The sequence below is a fragment of the Scophthalmus maximus genome, chromosome 19, assembly GCF_022379125.1.
Source record: "Scophthalmus maximus strain ysfricsl-2021 chromosome 19, ASM2237912v1, whole genome shotgun sequence".
NCBI classification, from domain to species: domain Eukaryota; kingdom Metazoa; phylum Chordata; class Actinopteri; order Pleuronectiformes; family Scophthalmidae; genus Scophthalmus; species Scophthalmus maximus.
The window spans coordinates 4,678,058-4,691,601 of record NC_061533.1 but is presented as its reverse complement, the minus strand read 5'-3'; the positions used below and the strand labels follow the sequence as shown (position 1 = coordinate 4,691,601).

At 46.2% G+C, this 13,544-nt stretch overlaps 1 protein-coding gene across 3 annotated transcripts in view; it reads right to left on the bottom strand.

Moving 5' to 3' along the window:
• ksr2 (kinase suppressor of ras 2) overlaps window positions 1-13,544 on the bottom strand; it is a 77,277-nt gene that overhangs the window by 49,703 nt on the left and 14,030 nt on the right. For 2 of the 3 annotated variants that reach the window (XM_047329267.1, XM_035640795.2), the window contains exons 4-5: window positions 10,300-10,335; window positions 8,881-9,382 (exon numbers count right to left, since the gene is read on the bottom strand). In XM_047329267.1, coding sequence (XP_047185223.1) covers window positions 8,881-9,382; window positions 10,300-10,335 — 538 coding nt within the window. The remainder of the gene's footprint in view (window positions 1-8,880; window positions 9,383-10,299; window positions 10,336-13,544) is intronic. The other variant, XM_047329268.1, reaches the window with a different exon arrangement.

The window sequence follows — 13,544 nt, the reverse complement described above, 5'->3', positions numbered from 1 at the left end:
TCATTTATATAACAGTTGTATCAGTTATATAATTTTATAACTTAATTGAAATGAAAAATATTGAACTTTTTGACGACATTCTATTTTTTTGAGACGCGCCCGTGTTGTCCTTTGCTTTGCTTTCCTTTGAAGGATTCATTCAACTGCTCGTTCCCTTTAAACTATAACCGTTACGTTTATATGTATCATGGCCTTACTCAACTGTGTTGTAATTACATAAATTCAGTACTTTTGTCTTTTTAACAAAATGGAATGTGTGTAACGCACGTCAGCAGGTCCGTGTGTGTGTGTGTGTGTTCTTACAACTTGTGTGTCAAAATGAATCAATATTTATGTTCTCGTTTTATTCAAAATGAAACCATAACTCAAACCCTAAACTCCCTAATTCACGTATGAGAGCAACAGCGCTGGGCGAGAGAGAAACAGCTCTCTGGCCTGCAGCCAGTGCGGGGTTAAGTGGATCGGCAGAGCGGTAAATAACAGTGAGAGTAAAAAAAGAAGAAAGAAAAGGAGAAGAAAGCTGCGCGGAGCAGATATTATCTGTCTCGACTTTAACATGGTAGCGAAACGCCGAGATGAAATCCTCCACTTAATGGCCTGAATGGATGACGGACGACGGCAATAACTTGGGGGTTGTCGGGGGAGTGACACGGTGGCGATGGATGAATGAGACGGCGGCGGCGGCGGCGGCGGCTCTGGATGTGGCCTGTTTCAGCGCGACGTCACTTTCCCCAATGCAAAAAATCGAGCGTTCGAGCGTTCGACCTTCTCCCGCTGCAGACGCACTGAAATGCAATCTCGATGATCTTGTCGCGGGAAACTTCCGGATCCATACAATCGAAAGTGACGAAATGTTTTTCTTTGCACAGTTGTGAACGTCCTTCCTGTGACCTCTCTCTTCCCCCCCCCCGCTTCTTAGAAAAAGAATTACACAACTTTTAGGGATAACTTGTAATCGCCCACTTCAATCCTCTTAGCCGCCCCGCCCCCCCCCCCCCTCCTCCAGCCAGCTCCCACTCATTCACAAATTACCACAGAGGAAGAAGAAGGGAAAAAAAGCGATGAATCCTCCACCAGCAACAGAGGCATTTGGGCAAAGCGCCACTCCTAAACACTCATATAAATTCATAATCATGACTCCAATTTCTGGGCCCGCGGGCTGAGGCTGGGATGAGCGACTCCTAGATGGATGGATGGAGGTGGAGGGGGTCGAATCATCTGGCTATTAGGGGGCCTGCTGTTGACATGCTCCGTCACCTGACTTGTCATTAACGGCTCCAGAGCTCTGATTAACATGGATGAGCTTTCATCCGCAGAGAAGAAGAAAAGAAGAAGACATACACACACTCCCCCCCCCCCCCCCCCCGAAACCCATCGCTCTTTCTCCCCTGAAACACACACACACACATACATTATTTCGCCGCACTTTTCTGCACTTAATTCGCAGTGAATGTCCCGTTTTCCAGCCGAGCATGTGGGACCAATAATCCTCACGGGTCAGAGGTCGGCGGCTAATGGGGGCGGGGAAGTGGAAGGTGGAACGTGTCTGCAAAGTGCAGATGTGTCCATGAAACAAAGCGCGGCGGAGGAGTCGCTCGAGTCCGCTGAATAGAGACGGGGGAGTTAATAATGCGTCTGCAGGCGTATGCCACATAATGATAAGAGTTTGATTCCCACCTAACAAGAGCTTGGATCAGCTCCTAATTGGAACTATATCGTGGATCAATCTCACTGCGGCGTGTACAAACGACGACCGTGTAAAGAAACTTTATTCGTGCTTGACATTTCACCAAACAACGACCTGGAAATCAATAATAATAACAGGTTCGAGTCCTGCAATAAGGGGTTCGCGTATCTGGATTACAGCCTGAACGTCGCAGCGGCGGTTTAGTGAACTCTCTACGAGTCTTCATCGCAGTTTCCTTTGCACCGCTGAGAAAACCCAAACAGTTAAAGGGGTGGGGGAGAAAAAGTCTTTCTCCGACTGAAATGGTAGATGTTACACATGAACGGGTGGGGGGAAACAAAACCACATTGACGGGGTCTCAAAAGAGACGCATAATGAGAGGGGTGCAGAGAGAAAGGGCAGGAAACGGGGAGAGAAAAGGGGAAAAAGGAGCGGAGGGAGAGGAACATACGATGTGTACACTTGCTCGGTGGAAGCAAACACGCTAAATTAGTCATGGAATGGATGCAAACTCATGGTAGAATTACCCCCGAAGAAGAGGAGCAGAGGGTGAATCACGCGCGCCACGTGATTTATTAGCAAACATCCAATTCAATAAGAGAAGTGCTTAACATTCAAAAAGAAAAAAGAAAAAAAAGCTTTGAAAGTCTCAGAAGGTGGCATTACGACTATATGATATTACCATGTATATAATATATATATGTTATATATATTATTACATGTATTCACAGGCGAGCTGTCAGAAAACCACTGGCCCGATGTTTTATTATTGCTGGTCTTTATTTTAAGTCAAATACGATAAACTCTTTAGGGAGTCAAGTTCCGCTGCACATGAAAAATCTATAGTAATAATCAATTCATATGCTTTTTTTTCTTCTTTTTTTAACCAAGTGTGCTTGTTGTTTTATGCCTCTTTAAAAATAACACGATGGATTTTTCTCTTCCGTCCTGTTGTCAGCATCGTACAGGTTTTTTGAGGTTTTGCCACAACACCGTGAGATGCTTCCACGCGATTGGCTGTACAGTAGAGCCGCATTTCCGTTTTCCTCTGGCGGATGTTTAAATATGGCAGAAGAGCCAGAGAAGAGAGAGGGACCAGCGATGACGTCATGAAGGTTTAGTGACGATTGTGTAGCGCGCTGTGCCTCCACAACTTCAACTTGTGAAGTTGTGGCCTGATGTTCACTTTAGACGACGACGACGACGACGACGACGGCGACGACGGAAACCAAACCTGATTATCCCTGTCTCATCTCCCGCTTCCGAAAAAAACAAGACATTCGCCTCTTCTGCGTCGGATCAACTGCGCGGTTGTTGCACGTCAAGTGTGTCGGGTCGGTCGCCGGCGCGGCGCGAAGTGTTTGCGTCGACAATGAAGTGGATTTTTTAATTTTTTGGGAAATTCGGTTGGAGTTTAGATGATCGCTAATTCTCCAGTGCGTCAACAGGGAGAAAATCCTTTGAAAGGTTGAATGGAGTGTGATTAGCAAATCTCTTGACTGTGCACCGCTGGTTTGATTGATTCACGGAGCATGAGCCTCTGCGTGTGTGTGTGTGTGCGTGTGTGCGTGTGCGTGTGTGTGTGTGTGTTTGCAGGGGCTCAGTCAGATGGGAAGCCATTGATTGACTGCAGAAATTGGCTCCCACATTTCAAAGTCGGATGAGTAGGGTGCCGTCAGAGGATGACATCGTTCAGGAATCTCTCTCTCTCTGTGTATTTGCGCGACGAGGCACATTTCCAAAGAAACTACTGAGAAAATGATCGGGTGAGTCACACGTTCCCAGGACTTTTCCATTTTTCCTTTCGAACCTGGACACAATGGATTGTTGCCGAGCGGGGTCAACGGCGACTGGGTGACGTTCTCGCAGCAGACTTCCGTCGTCGCATCAGATCAGAACCTTGAAATATTGATCCCGCAGCAGGGCTCTTTAACCCCTCGTCACAAATCCCTTCCGGGGGAAGAAAAAATGGGTTGCCAGGATGGATATGTACAAGTACCCACGTGTGTGCGCGCGTGACCGATGAAAAGAAGATAGTGATTTGTCGTTTGGCTCGGAGATTGATTCATCACCTTTTTATTAAATGACCATTTCTATTAAGGCTAGTTGCTTTATTACTTGTGGGTCAAAGAGCACATGCATTTCCATTTTTGTTTTAGGGAAGACCTTATTACATGCCCCTCACTTTGTAATACATTTCCAATTAAATGTACATAATCTTGTGCTCTGTTTATAAATGTATTGCGTCATGTTGGACCTTTCAAACATGAGGAACGTGTGGCTCAACATCCTCCTTCCTGTGTCTATACGACCTGCAGGAGCAACAAGTGTTTGCCGCCTGATATTTTACCGGGACATAGACGTACAATTAAGAATACAAAATGAACGTATTAAAAGCATTTAAATATGACTAGTCGTCCGCCTTATGTATGCGCATATTTACTTTGATTTTACACTGAATGATTTGGAAGTAGATTCACCAGGATTGGAATCCTTTCTTTGTCGTGCTGGTGAAACAAATTGTCAGATGGGGGCCGAGTTATTCTACATTGTCGTCTTCACAAATTGATATGGAAGGTGCAGATATATAAACAGAAGGGGGTGTGGCTAAACTGACGTCTTTGTTGGTTTCCACTTTAAAAAGAGAGGACATCTGGTCACTTGCAGATGACTTCATGCCTCATGCCACTAATTGGCAAGATTATGCTTCTTGTTAGAGACATGATGGAAGTCCTAATTTTACATCACATCTAACAGGCGGGGAGCCATTACCATAGGAACAGGAGGAATCTGCTCTTCTTCCAAAGATCTTCAGGAAGTGAAGCGGTTTTATCCTTCAGAAATTACGAGGCCACAGAGAATATTGTGCATGTCGGTGGGATCTTCATCCTGTACGTTAAAGGGCGAGTATTCAAAACGTTACGTTTCAAATGACTTTTACACAATTTTAGCTATTACTCATGTTCCTATTATCCTTTTCTTTAACCATTAGTTATTTGTCGCCTTTTTGTCTTGTCTGTTAAATGCTGTTTATCGTCTTGAATTTGCTAAAATGGCTAAAAGTGAAGAGAACTGAGCATCTACGGAGCCAAACCCGAATATCTCCGTCGGTAGGCAGAATACGAATACATTTGGACATTGCGCATAACAGGCGGTGGAAGCTTCTTCTGTTTGTACTCATTGCAATTTGCAAAGCATTGGCAGCCGTTTTCATCTCTCGTCCCTTTTTCTCTCTCACGTCGGTGAGGAGGCAAATTTGCTCATCATTTCTGGGGGAGGGATGGAAACCAGATGAAAAATAAAACCCTCCACATCATCACACACACACACACACACACACACACACACACACACACACACACAGACCAAAGTATCTGCTGCGTTTCTACAGGAAAAGGCGACTGGAGTCAATTCTTTCCGAGCGCGATTGCAGAAACACCCTCGCAAAGTATCTAAGGGGGGAAATCTTACGAATTATCATCGAAATAAAGGGTTATTAGCTTTTGGAAAGGCTGTTAAAATGAAGGCTGAGGGCACTTCATGGCAACGTTTTGGGCACGAAAGACAATCAGGCCATCCGGCCGAGGCAGATGTTCCGCCCACACCGAGTTTCTTCCTGTTGTTTTTTTTTTCTCCCCACGATCAACAAGTGCCTGTGGGTTTCTGATATATTGCATATTCATATTGTGATGTATTGCCTTTGTCTATGTAAAGAGCCCTGAGATAATGTATATTAGAAAAAAAAATGAATTAATACAATGAATACAATCAACCAAAAACATGACAATTAACCCTCCTGCAAAATAAAAACTCACCAATAAGAGAAGATTGTCTGGCAATGCAGAACACAGTTGACATGCATTTAATATTCATTCTTTTTTTTTTTACTCTTTATTATTTCTGCAGTAATCCAAACTAATTAAATGTTTCCCGAGACAAAAGGACAGTGGGGAAATTAATAGAATTTCACGAAAAAGGAAAACTATCGCTCGTGTGTCGGTGCCCCCCCCCCCCCCCAAAAAAAATATCGAAACCTCTGTTTTCCCTCCGGCGCGGTATATGCCGAGCGTTGCTGCTCATTCAGCTCTTTGTGCCGGACGACTTAACTGCGGTGATAATGAGATATACGCGGCCATACCTCATTAAGATGAATGGAGAGAAATGTCTCCCGGGCGGTCAGAAGGGTAATGTCGGGTTATTGTGTCCCGGGCCACGGTGCCGGGCAATTAAGCCGGAGAAGATGAGGACCCGAGGAGCACGGACGAGCTTATTAAAGTACTGGTGACGGGGGGGATTGTGCGTAGTGTGGAAGGGAAAAGGGGTCGTTAATGTGGTTAGGGTTATGATTTTTTAAATTAATTATTCAACATAATTTCCATCGCGAGCCATTAAGGGAAAAACAAGGTGAGGAAATAATAATATGAATTGTTTTAATATACACTGGTGGTCAACTACTGGACCATCCTCGCTTTGGGTTGCTCGTTTAACAAGATCTGTTCAAATCTAAATGTTGGCTCATCCTACCTCATGGTCAGATTATTCTTATTGTCATCATTGCTATGGTAAAATCGAGGAAGCGCACCAAGGTACAGCTTTGAATGTGACACATTCAAACATGGCACAGCTGTCAAGGGCTAATTTTGGGGTTCTGTTTTAGCGGCTGATCAGCTCTACCTCCTGCTAGACACCAGTGATCATCTAGTGAGTAGTATCATGTCCGAATGAGCCCCTGTGTGAACGAGGCGCGATGATCTCCGGGAGAGTCCGCGGCGAGCAAGTGGGCGCTCTACCCAAGAGACACTCCTCTCCCTAATGTTCTGCACATTTTGGACAAACTCCCGCTGCGTCGTTCGTGCGTGAACAGCAGACTCTGGGTTCGGTTGGTGGATATAAAATGACCCGGCCTTTTTCCTGCTTGTGAGAAAATGTAGCATGACACGGAAACCACTCAGGACTTCAGGTATTCCGTCTCACATGGGGACAAAACCCAGATGCCAACTTTGGCAGCGGAGACGATTCCCTTGCGCCTACTGTGCAGATATGATGACACAAACGAGTAGCTCATGAGCCCCGCGCCAGAACTGCACCAGCGACTTGATGCTTGCCAGCACCGTCCTCCAACCAAATTATGATGCATCATGAGAGGCCACTTGGCGACCGGAGAAGCCGGCAGCTCTGCCCCGTCTCGATGAGTTGCAAACATTTCCAGGCACACGCACGCACGCACACACACACACACACACACACACACACACACACACACACACACACACACACACACACAGGCCCATTGATTAGAGGGACTGGACTCACAGGCCCGCAGTCTATCAGGGCTCAGGGACCGGTAATCAATTCTCTAATGCCGTTTGAGCCCTTTCTCGGCCGCAGCCACGATCCACTCGGCGCAGATATACACGTACGCCCACTCGCACATGCACCGCCGAGCAAGCGCCCCACTGCAGCCCAGATGGCCATCGCGAAAGCGGACGACGACTCGCAAACATTAACTTACCAAGTGTAGCAGCGACAGGGCACTGTCGTCTAATGGCAATATCAAAATGAGCGCAGGTCTCCCGAGGCGGACTCTGGTTTCCTGATTAGCAGGCGGTGGCCCGGCCCTGCTTGTGGCCAAATCGGATCAGCATAGCACCAGACGCAGGCGTGGCCGGTCAGGAACTCGGCCCCGAGGCCCCCTTATCTCTACCGACAGGCGGTTGCGTCTTTATGGGCAACGATGTCCTTATGGGAATCAGATCCGATCGGGGCGCCGGCGGAAGATTTGCGTGTGCGCGGGTAAAAGTGGACGAAAAGGAAAAGGTGGGGCCCCAAACTTTCTGCCCCGTGGCTACTTGAATCAGGTGGAACTAACGTGGGACCTTGTACGCATCGGGAAGAGGGAGAGCTGAAGTCTCCGAACGTCTGCGTCGGGGAGGCCATTCGGGGAAATTGACTAACCAGAGCGAAATTGGAATTACTTATTGTGTCAAAGAAACTTCATAAACAAGATTATATTGACAGTGAAACAAATTGGTGCAATAAGGACCGTGCGGCCTGAGGAACAGCACTGGACGTCGCCAACTTTTTAAAGGCTTTTTAACCAGTTGTATCTAACACAGTCTTTATTCCCTGCTGAGAACAAAATGTAATGAGACTAATCCTTAGATATGATCAAACATCACCGACAGTGATGCACATCGTATTTCTGCTGAAACAAAATGAGGTGACTTATAATATCCAGTGGTGAAAAGTACATCTACTAACGTACTGTACTTAAGCGCAATGTGGAGGTATTTGTACTTTACTTGAGTATTCACATCACATGCTACTTTATATTTCATCTCCACCACAGTCCAATGGTAAATATTGTACCTTATTATATGCATATTAATCTAAAGCTATCGGTCACTGTACAGGCTTAAGATTCTACAAAACACACTTTTACTTACTTTATATAGTGCAGTTTAGTTTTATCTTTTTAGTTAGTTCTCAGATCTTCTTGACAAACGACAACAGTCCAATTTGATTTATATATTAATGGATCAGTAATAATAATATAATAATATAAAATGGAATACCTTAATGATTATTTTCCTATAATTATGTGTACTTGTATTTAGTAGAGTACTTCCTCTACTGATCATATCACTACAAACTCAAATAATTTTAATAATTTAATAGATCAGTTATTTGAATTGTGTGTGAGGGTTCAGTAAAAGTGGTTATCAATGGGCTCTTCAAGGCACCAAAACTCAAATCAGGATAATAACATGATTCTATCGTAAACAAGGCCTTGTTTGCCACTTATCATATTATGAATATGAATATGATCTTAATTAATCTACTTAATGAATTTGTGTAAAGGATTTAAATGATCCTCATCCTATGTTTGTCTACTAATCACACTTCTTGGCCTGTTTACAGCGCTGGCAGATGTAGACAAACCTTGAACAGTATCAGAAAACATAGATTCATTAGATTATGTTGTCGTGTAGTTTACACTCATCTATTTGAAGACCTGTCAATCAATTTGGGAGCGATAGCAGTTTCCTGTCCAGGGTTTTCAACGCTGCCTGTAGGGCGACACTTTTAATTACACTGCAACATGGTTTGGGTCATTAAGCAAAACACACAAAGCACCAAAATGGCCGCCACTATTTGGCACTCAAAATCAGCGGGGGGGGTTCAACACTTACTTTGGCGTCTGCGTGTCGTCCAAGCGGTTCCCCAGCTGGAACTCGTGGGATTTGCTGCGGTGCAGCGCGGTGAAGCCCGGCAGCAGATGGATGAGCTTGCGGCTGGGCGGAGGCGGCGTTCCCGGGGCTTTCACTTTGTTCCTCCGCCGCATGGGGGGAGTGCCCGGCGGGGTCATGGTGTTGATGACCAGGGGAGTCCGGGGGGGCGTGTGGCCAAAGTGCCTCTGGCGGGGGGACGGGGGCAGGGAGCGATGACCGAAGTCCAGGGGAGGGAAGAGCCCCGCGGCGGGACCGTCGACGGTGAGTCGGTCGACGTACAAGGGGGGCGCCAGGGCCTGGGGGCTGTGGCACATGTGCTGGTTGTACTTGGACTGGACTTTGGGGCTTTGGGAGAGCTGGAACCGGATCCACTGACTGGCCTCTGGCTGGCCCACCGGAGTGTTTTCCTTGCCCGATTCGGAGGTGGGCCACTGGATGGACCAGTCCTGCTTCTCCTGGCTCCCTGTTGGCAGAAAGCGGAGGCGAGAGCGCCGCGTTAACCTCCGACGCCCGGCGGTGATGTAAAATGGATGCTGAAGGGGTTTCACACTAATCAGCAGAGAGCATATTTGTTCTGTCGTAGTACTGAGCCGTGCAAACAGTTCTGGTTTTAATTTGCCCCGGGTTCTGAGATGTGTGTCTGTAAGCTCCCTACCTCCACACGTACCTCCTCCACGGGGGAATTAAATTTCTTTCCTCCTTTTTGTACTAACATTTGAAACATCACCGGAAACAATTGTCCCGCTCACTCCAATCCACAGACCTACTCGTCGGACCTACTGTCTACTGAAGGGCGAGTCCCTGTTGAAACTGTTGAAACTGCCGGCCGTTGAATTCCACACGACTTTCCAGCCAACAGGAGCAATTGAAACCTAAACTGCCGGCACGTCTCGATACCACTTGAGATGAGAGCGGGGGGGGGGGGTATGCTTTTCTTTTCATAATTTGGATGGACATTTGCGTCAAGTTAAACTAATTTGGATCTCGACACGTTCTTCGTACTTAAAAACATCAATTAGCTCGAGCACAGCGGGCTTTTCTCGATGGGACAGGTAGGACCGGCGACCGTGCCCCGTTTGCATGATGAATAATTAACTTTGCCTGTTATCTGATGTGAAAATATTAGCAGTGCAGCGGTGTTCAAATACGCCGAAGAAGCATGAATAGATGGAGCGGGAAGAGACACTGACGGAGGGATGGAAGTGTTTGGCGCCACAGCAGAACAGGGGCAAAGCTGCGTGAGTCATAACACGGGCGAAACGGAACTTTCTGTTGAATGAGAGGAAGAGAGAGGAAGAGACGGCGGAGGCGAGAGACTTCGCAGGCAGGTGAGCGGCCGGTGATGAGTGCTTTTTTCGAGCCCGGGCGACGATACTTTACCTCCGTTACTGTGCAATTTATCCTCCTCAAGTTGCTCTTCAGAAAAGAAACAAAAGAACAGAACAATGTGTTTACTGATCTCGGCGGAGAACGCGGCTGAAACAGCCGACAGCGTTCTGCGCGTCGCTGCCGTCTGCAGTTATGCATGTATAGACGAGAGGCGGTTCGGCCAAACAAAGACATGTTGGTGTGGAATTGATCTCGGTAGATGAAAAATCTCATGCATGGCAGAGTCTGTGCGAAATTGACCCCACAGTCACCATGAACGTAAATCTCTGTCAACAACCCCTGTGCTATTTTTCTTTCTTTCTTTTCTTTTCCCTTTTTTTCTGGCGTCATTTCATCATTTTTCTTCCCTGTGAGTGACATCGTCTCCAAGGAACGGGGAGCAAATCGGGAAAACACAAACTTCAAACATGAATATCAACACCAGCGAGATCAAATGAAGCAGGAATAATTGAAAAATATCTCTAATAAAAAGGTCCCAGGGGGGAAAAGCGCGGCCCGCGGCCTTTCCCGCTCCGTCGTGTTACGAAGGGGCCACGAGGAAGCGGCTGACACAAGGGACGTGATGCACAGGAATCTTAAAGAGTCTCTTTTTTTTCATTGGTCTTGACTTGGGGTTTCTTACATTTCTCAGTAGAAGTATAGACGGCATCCACCAATGGCTACATGTAGTGTGAAAGGGCTTCGTCATAGTACGCATCCTCACAGCATCTTTTGGCGCCTGCATTTGGTTTCATGGCCTGCACCTCGACGGATTCTGTTCAGTCTCACCACTGTTCGCTACCTGCCGAGCATCAAACGGCTGCAGAGTAAGCAAGTAGCTAGTGAACGTAGTCGACCATTTAACTGCCAAAGAGATTTTTTTCGGGAATATTGGACTCACATCTATCAAACAACACTCCAAATGAATGTTAACGTTTATAGGTGATAATTACAATATCTCTGGTTCTGATGCATTGATTTTTATATATATATTTTTTTTGTTTTGTGTTAAAACATACTTCCATAATCAGAGGCAACTGTTATTTTGAAACTCTATAGTTTTACCTCTGACACACACGTACAGTATGTCAGGCTGTACAAAGAAAACACACACACACACACACCAAATGACGTCACTCCTCAGTTTGTGCTCTCCGGCTGGATAAGTGAACCTGGTGTTGCCTTTGCTCGTCATGGAAACCTTGCTGGTTTAATTCCAGCAGTGCGTGACGCATGGTCAGTTAGCTGCCCCCCATCAACACAATATAATATGGAATACTTAAAGAGCTTAAATTGGAATCTGTGCCGCCATATTAAGAGCGTTAGCTGTCAGTTTCAACGCTGAAATCCATAGGAACCGTTGACAAGCTGTATTTCACACCCGTGGGTAATTAGTCAGTGGGCTGGGGGTTTTTTTTTTCTTCCCCGAGTCATTGCCCTCGCTGCCACTCACTCGCTGCCCTCGGTGCGGCCGCCCGAGAGCCACGCCGCCACTTGTGCCTGAACCCACGTTGAGAGGCTGACACCTCCGCCCTCAAAACCCCCTTCAGGGGCCTATCACGACGCCGACCGGACGAGTGGGCCCTCCGCAAAGGGTGCTCGTCCAAAGATGTAGGGGAAAAGGATGAGGAGGACGAGGAGGGGGCTCAATCAAGCCTCCTTCATTAGCGGGAAAATGAAACCACAACAGGCCACTCGGACAATGTTCAAAAAGTTCAGCTCGCTCCCCCACATGAACGACAGAGGGCTGAGTAAACGGGCCGCCGGTGAATTTGTGTCGCAAGAGGCTGAGGCAGCCGCCTGGAGGCAACAGGAAGCGCAGCTCCAATGCGGTTTTGGGGTCCGGCCTATGACTGTTTAACACGTTTGACCTGTCCACTTCACAAATTAGCACCTTCCAAAATCCAACCAGAAGTTGTTGTTTTTTTTGAATATGTCAGATTTGATCTAAATCATGAGCTCCTCCTCCCTCCGATGATTATATTCCGGCACGAATCCGCCTCACTTTGGAAGAAAAATTCTTTTGACAGTGTTTATCAAGCCAATGCTCTCTAATGAAATTTTCCCCGGCAAGAGAAGTAATGAACTTGAATCGCACTTATGAAACTGTTGCTTCAAAGTAATGAGTCCATTCATCAAGCCGCACTAGTATCTTAGCAACTGCTCCTGCAAAATAGTGACGGGACTCGGCTTATTAATTTGATATTTCACACGATCTCACCTAGGCGGGAGCCTTCCAGATCGCCACGAGACGAGAGGAAGAACGCAGACCGAGCGGAGCTCCCTTTGAGAACTGCGATTTTTGAGTTCATCCATGTGGCGTTTGCTCGTTACAGAGAGAGAGAGTTTTAGAAGTTGCTTTTCATGGGGAGCTTTAATGGAAAACAAAAGCCACTTTGAGACGTGTAATTTATCACGACTTCTCGGGGGCTGACAGGTATTTCTCAGCTCCGCTTTTTTCTTTTTTTTTTCTTTCTTGCAAGTCTGCAGCTTTGCTTTGTTTCTCTCACCAAGCCCGTTGTCAGACAGAACAGCCAGCAAAAAAAAAGAAAAAGCTCTAATAACCGACCGTAAAGGCTTCCTGCACAGTACTTAACCCCAGAAAGACAAAGTTAGCAACTAGCTGGTGAAGCATTAAGCTGCTCAAGGGCCAGATGTTTCTTTTTTGGGAGTTGGTGGAGAACAAAACGGAGCTAAAAGACACGAGGCAGTTTTGCGTTAATAGCTCCTTTTTTTTTCTGCTGTCCCCAAAGGGGCAAAGAAGTTAACCCTCTGAGGTCTAAGCCGTCTCCTAATGTAATAATCTACACATGTCTTGCTGTTCTTCTGATTATTTCGGGTGCTTCCCTTTATATTCACAGTTCGGAGGAAATGAGGAGTGAACTGTCTTGTTCTCATTCTAAAATCTTTGGCCAAAAAAAGGATTCCGCTAACAACAACAGTAGTCTTTTTCAACGTGAAAAACGGGATAAATGATCATAAAAGTCATTGGATGTTGGATTTATCATCACGGACATATTGTACAAAAGTCTCCCGAAAGACACTGAAGTTCAAGGCCGAACTATGAATCTTCTGAAAGAGCCACGATCGCCGCGGAAGCCACGCGTGTTAGCTTTTCTTGTCAAAAAAGGTTTATTGCTGGAATAAACTTATAAAATGCCCTGCAAACTTTTATAATACGAGGTTGCGCATGGCGTATATACGACAGCGCAAGAAGAAGCAATAATCAAAATCGAAAGAAAATATATATTTATCTA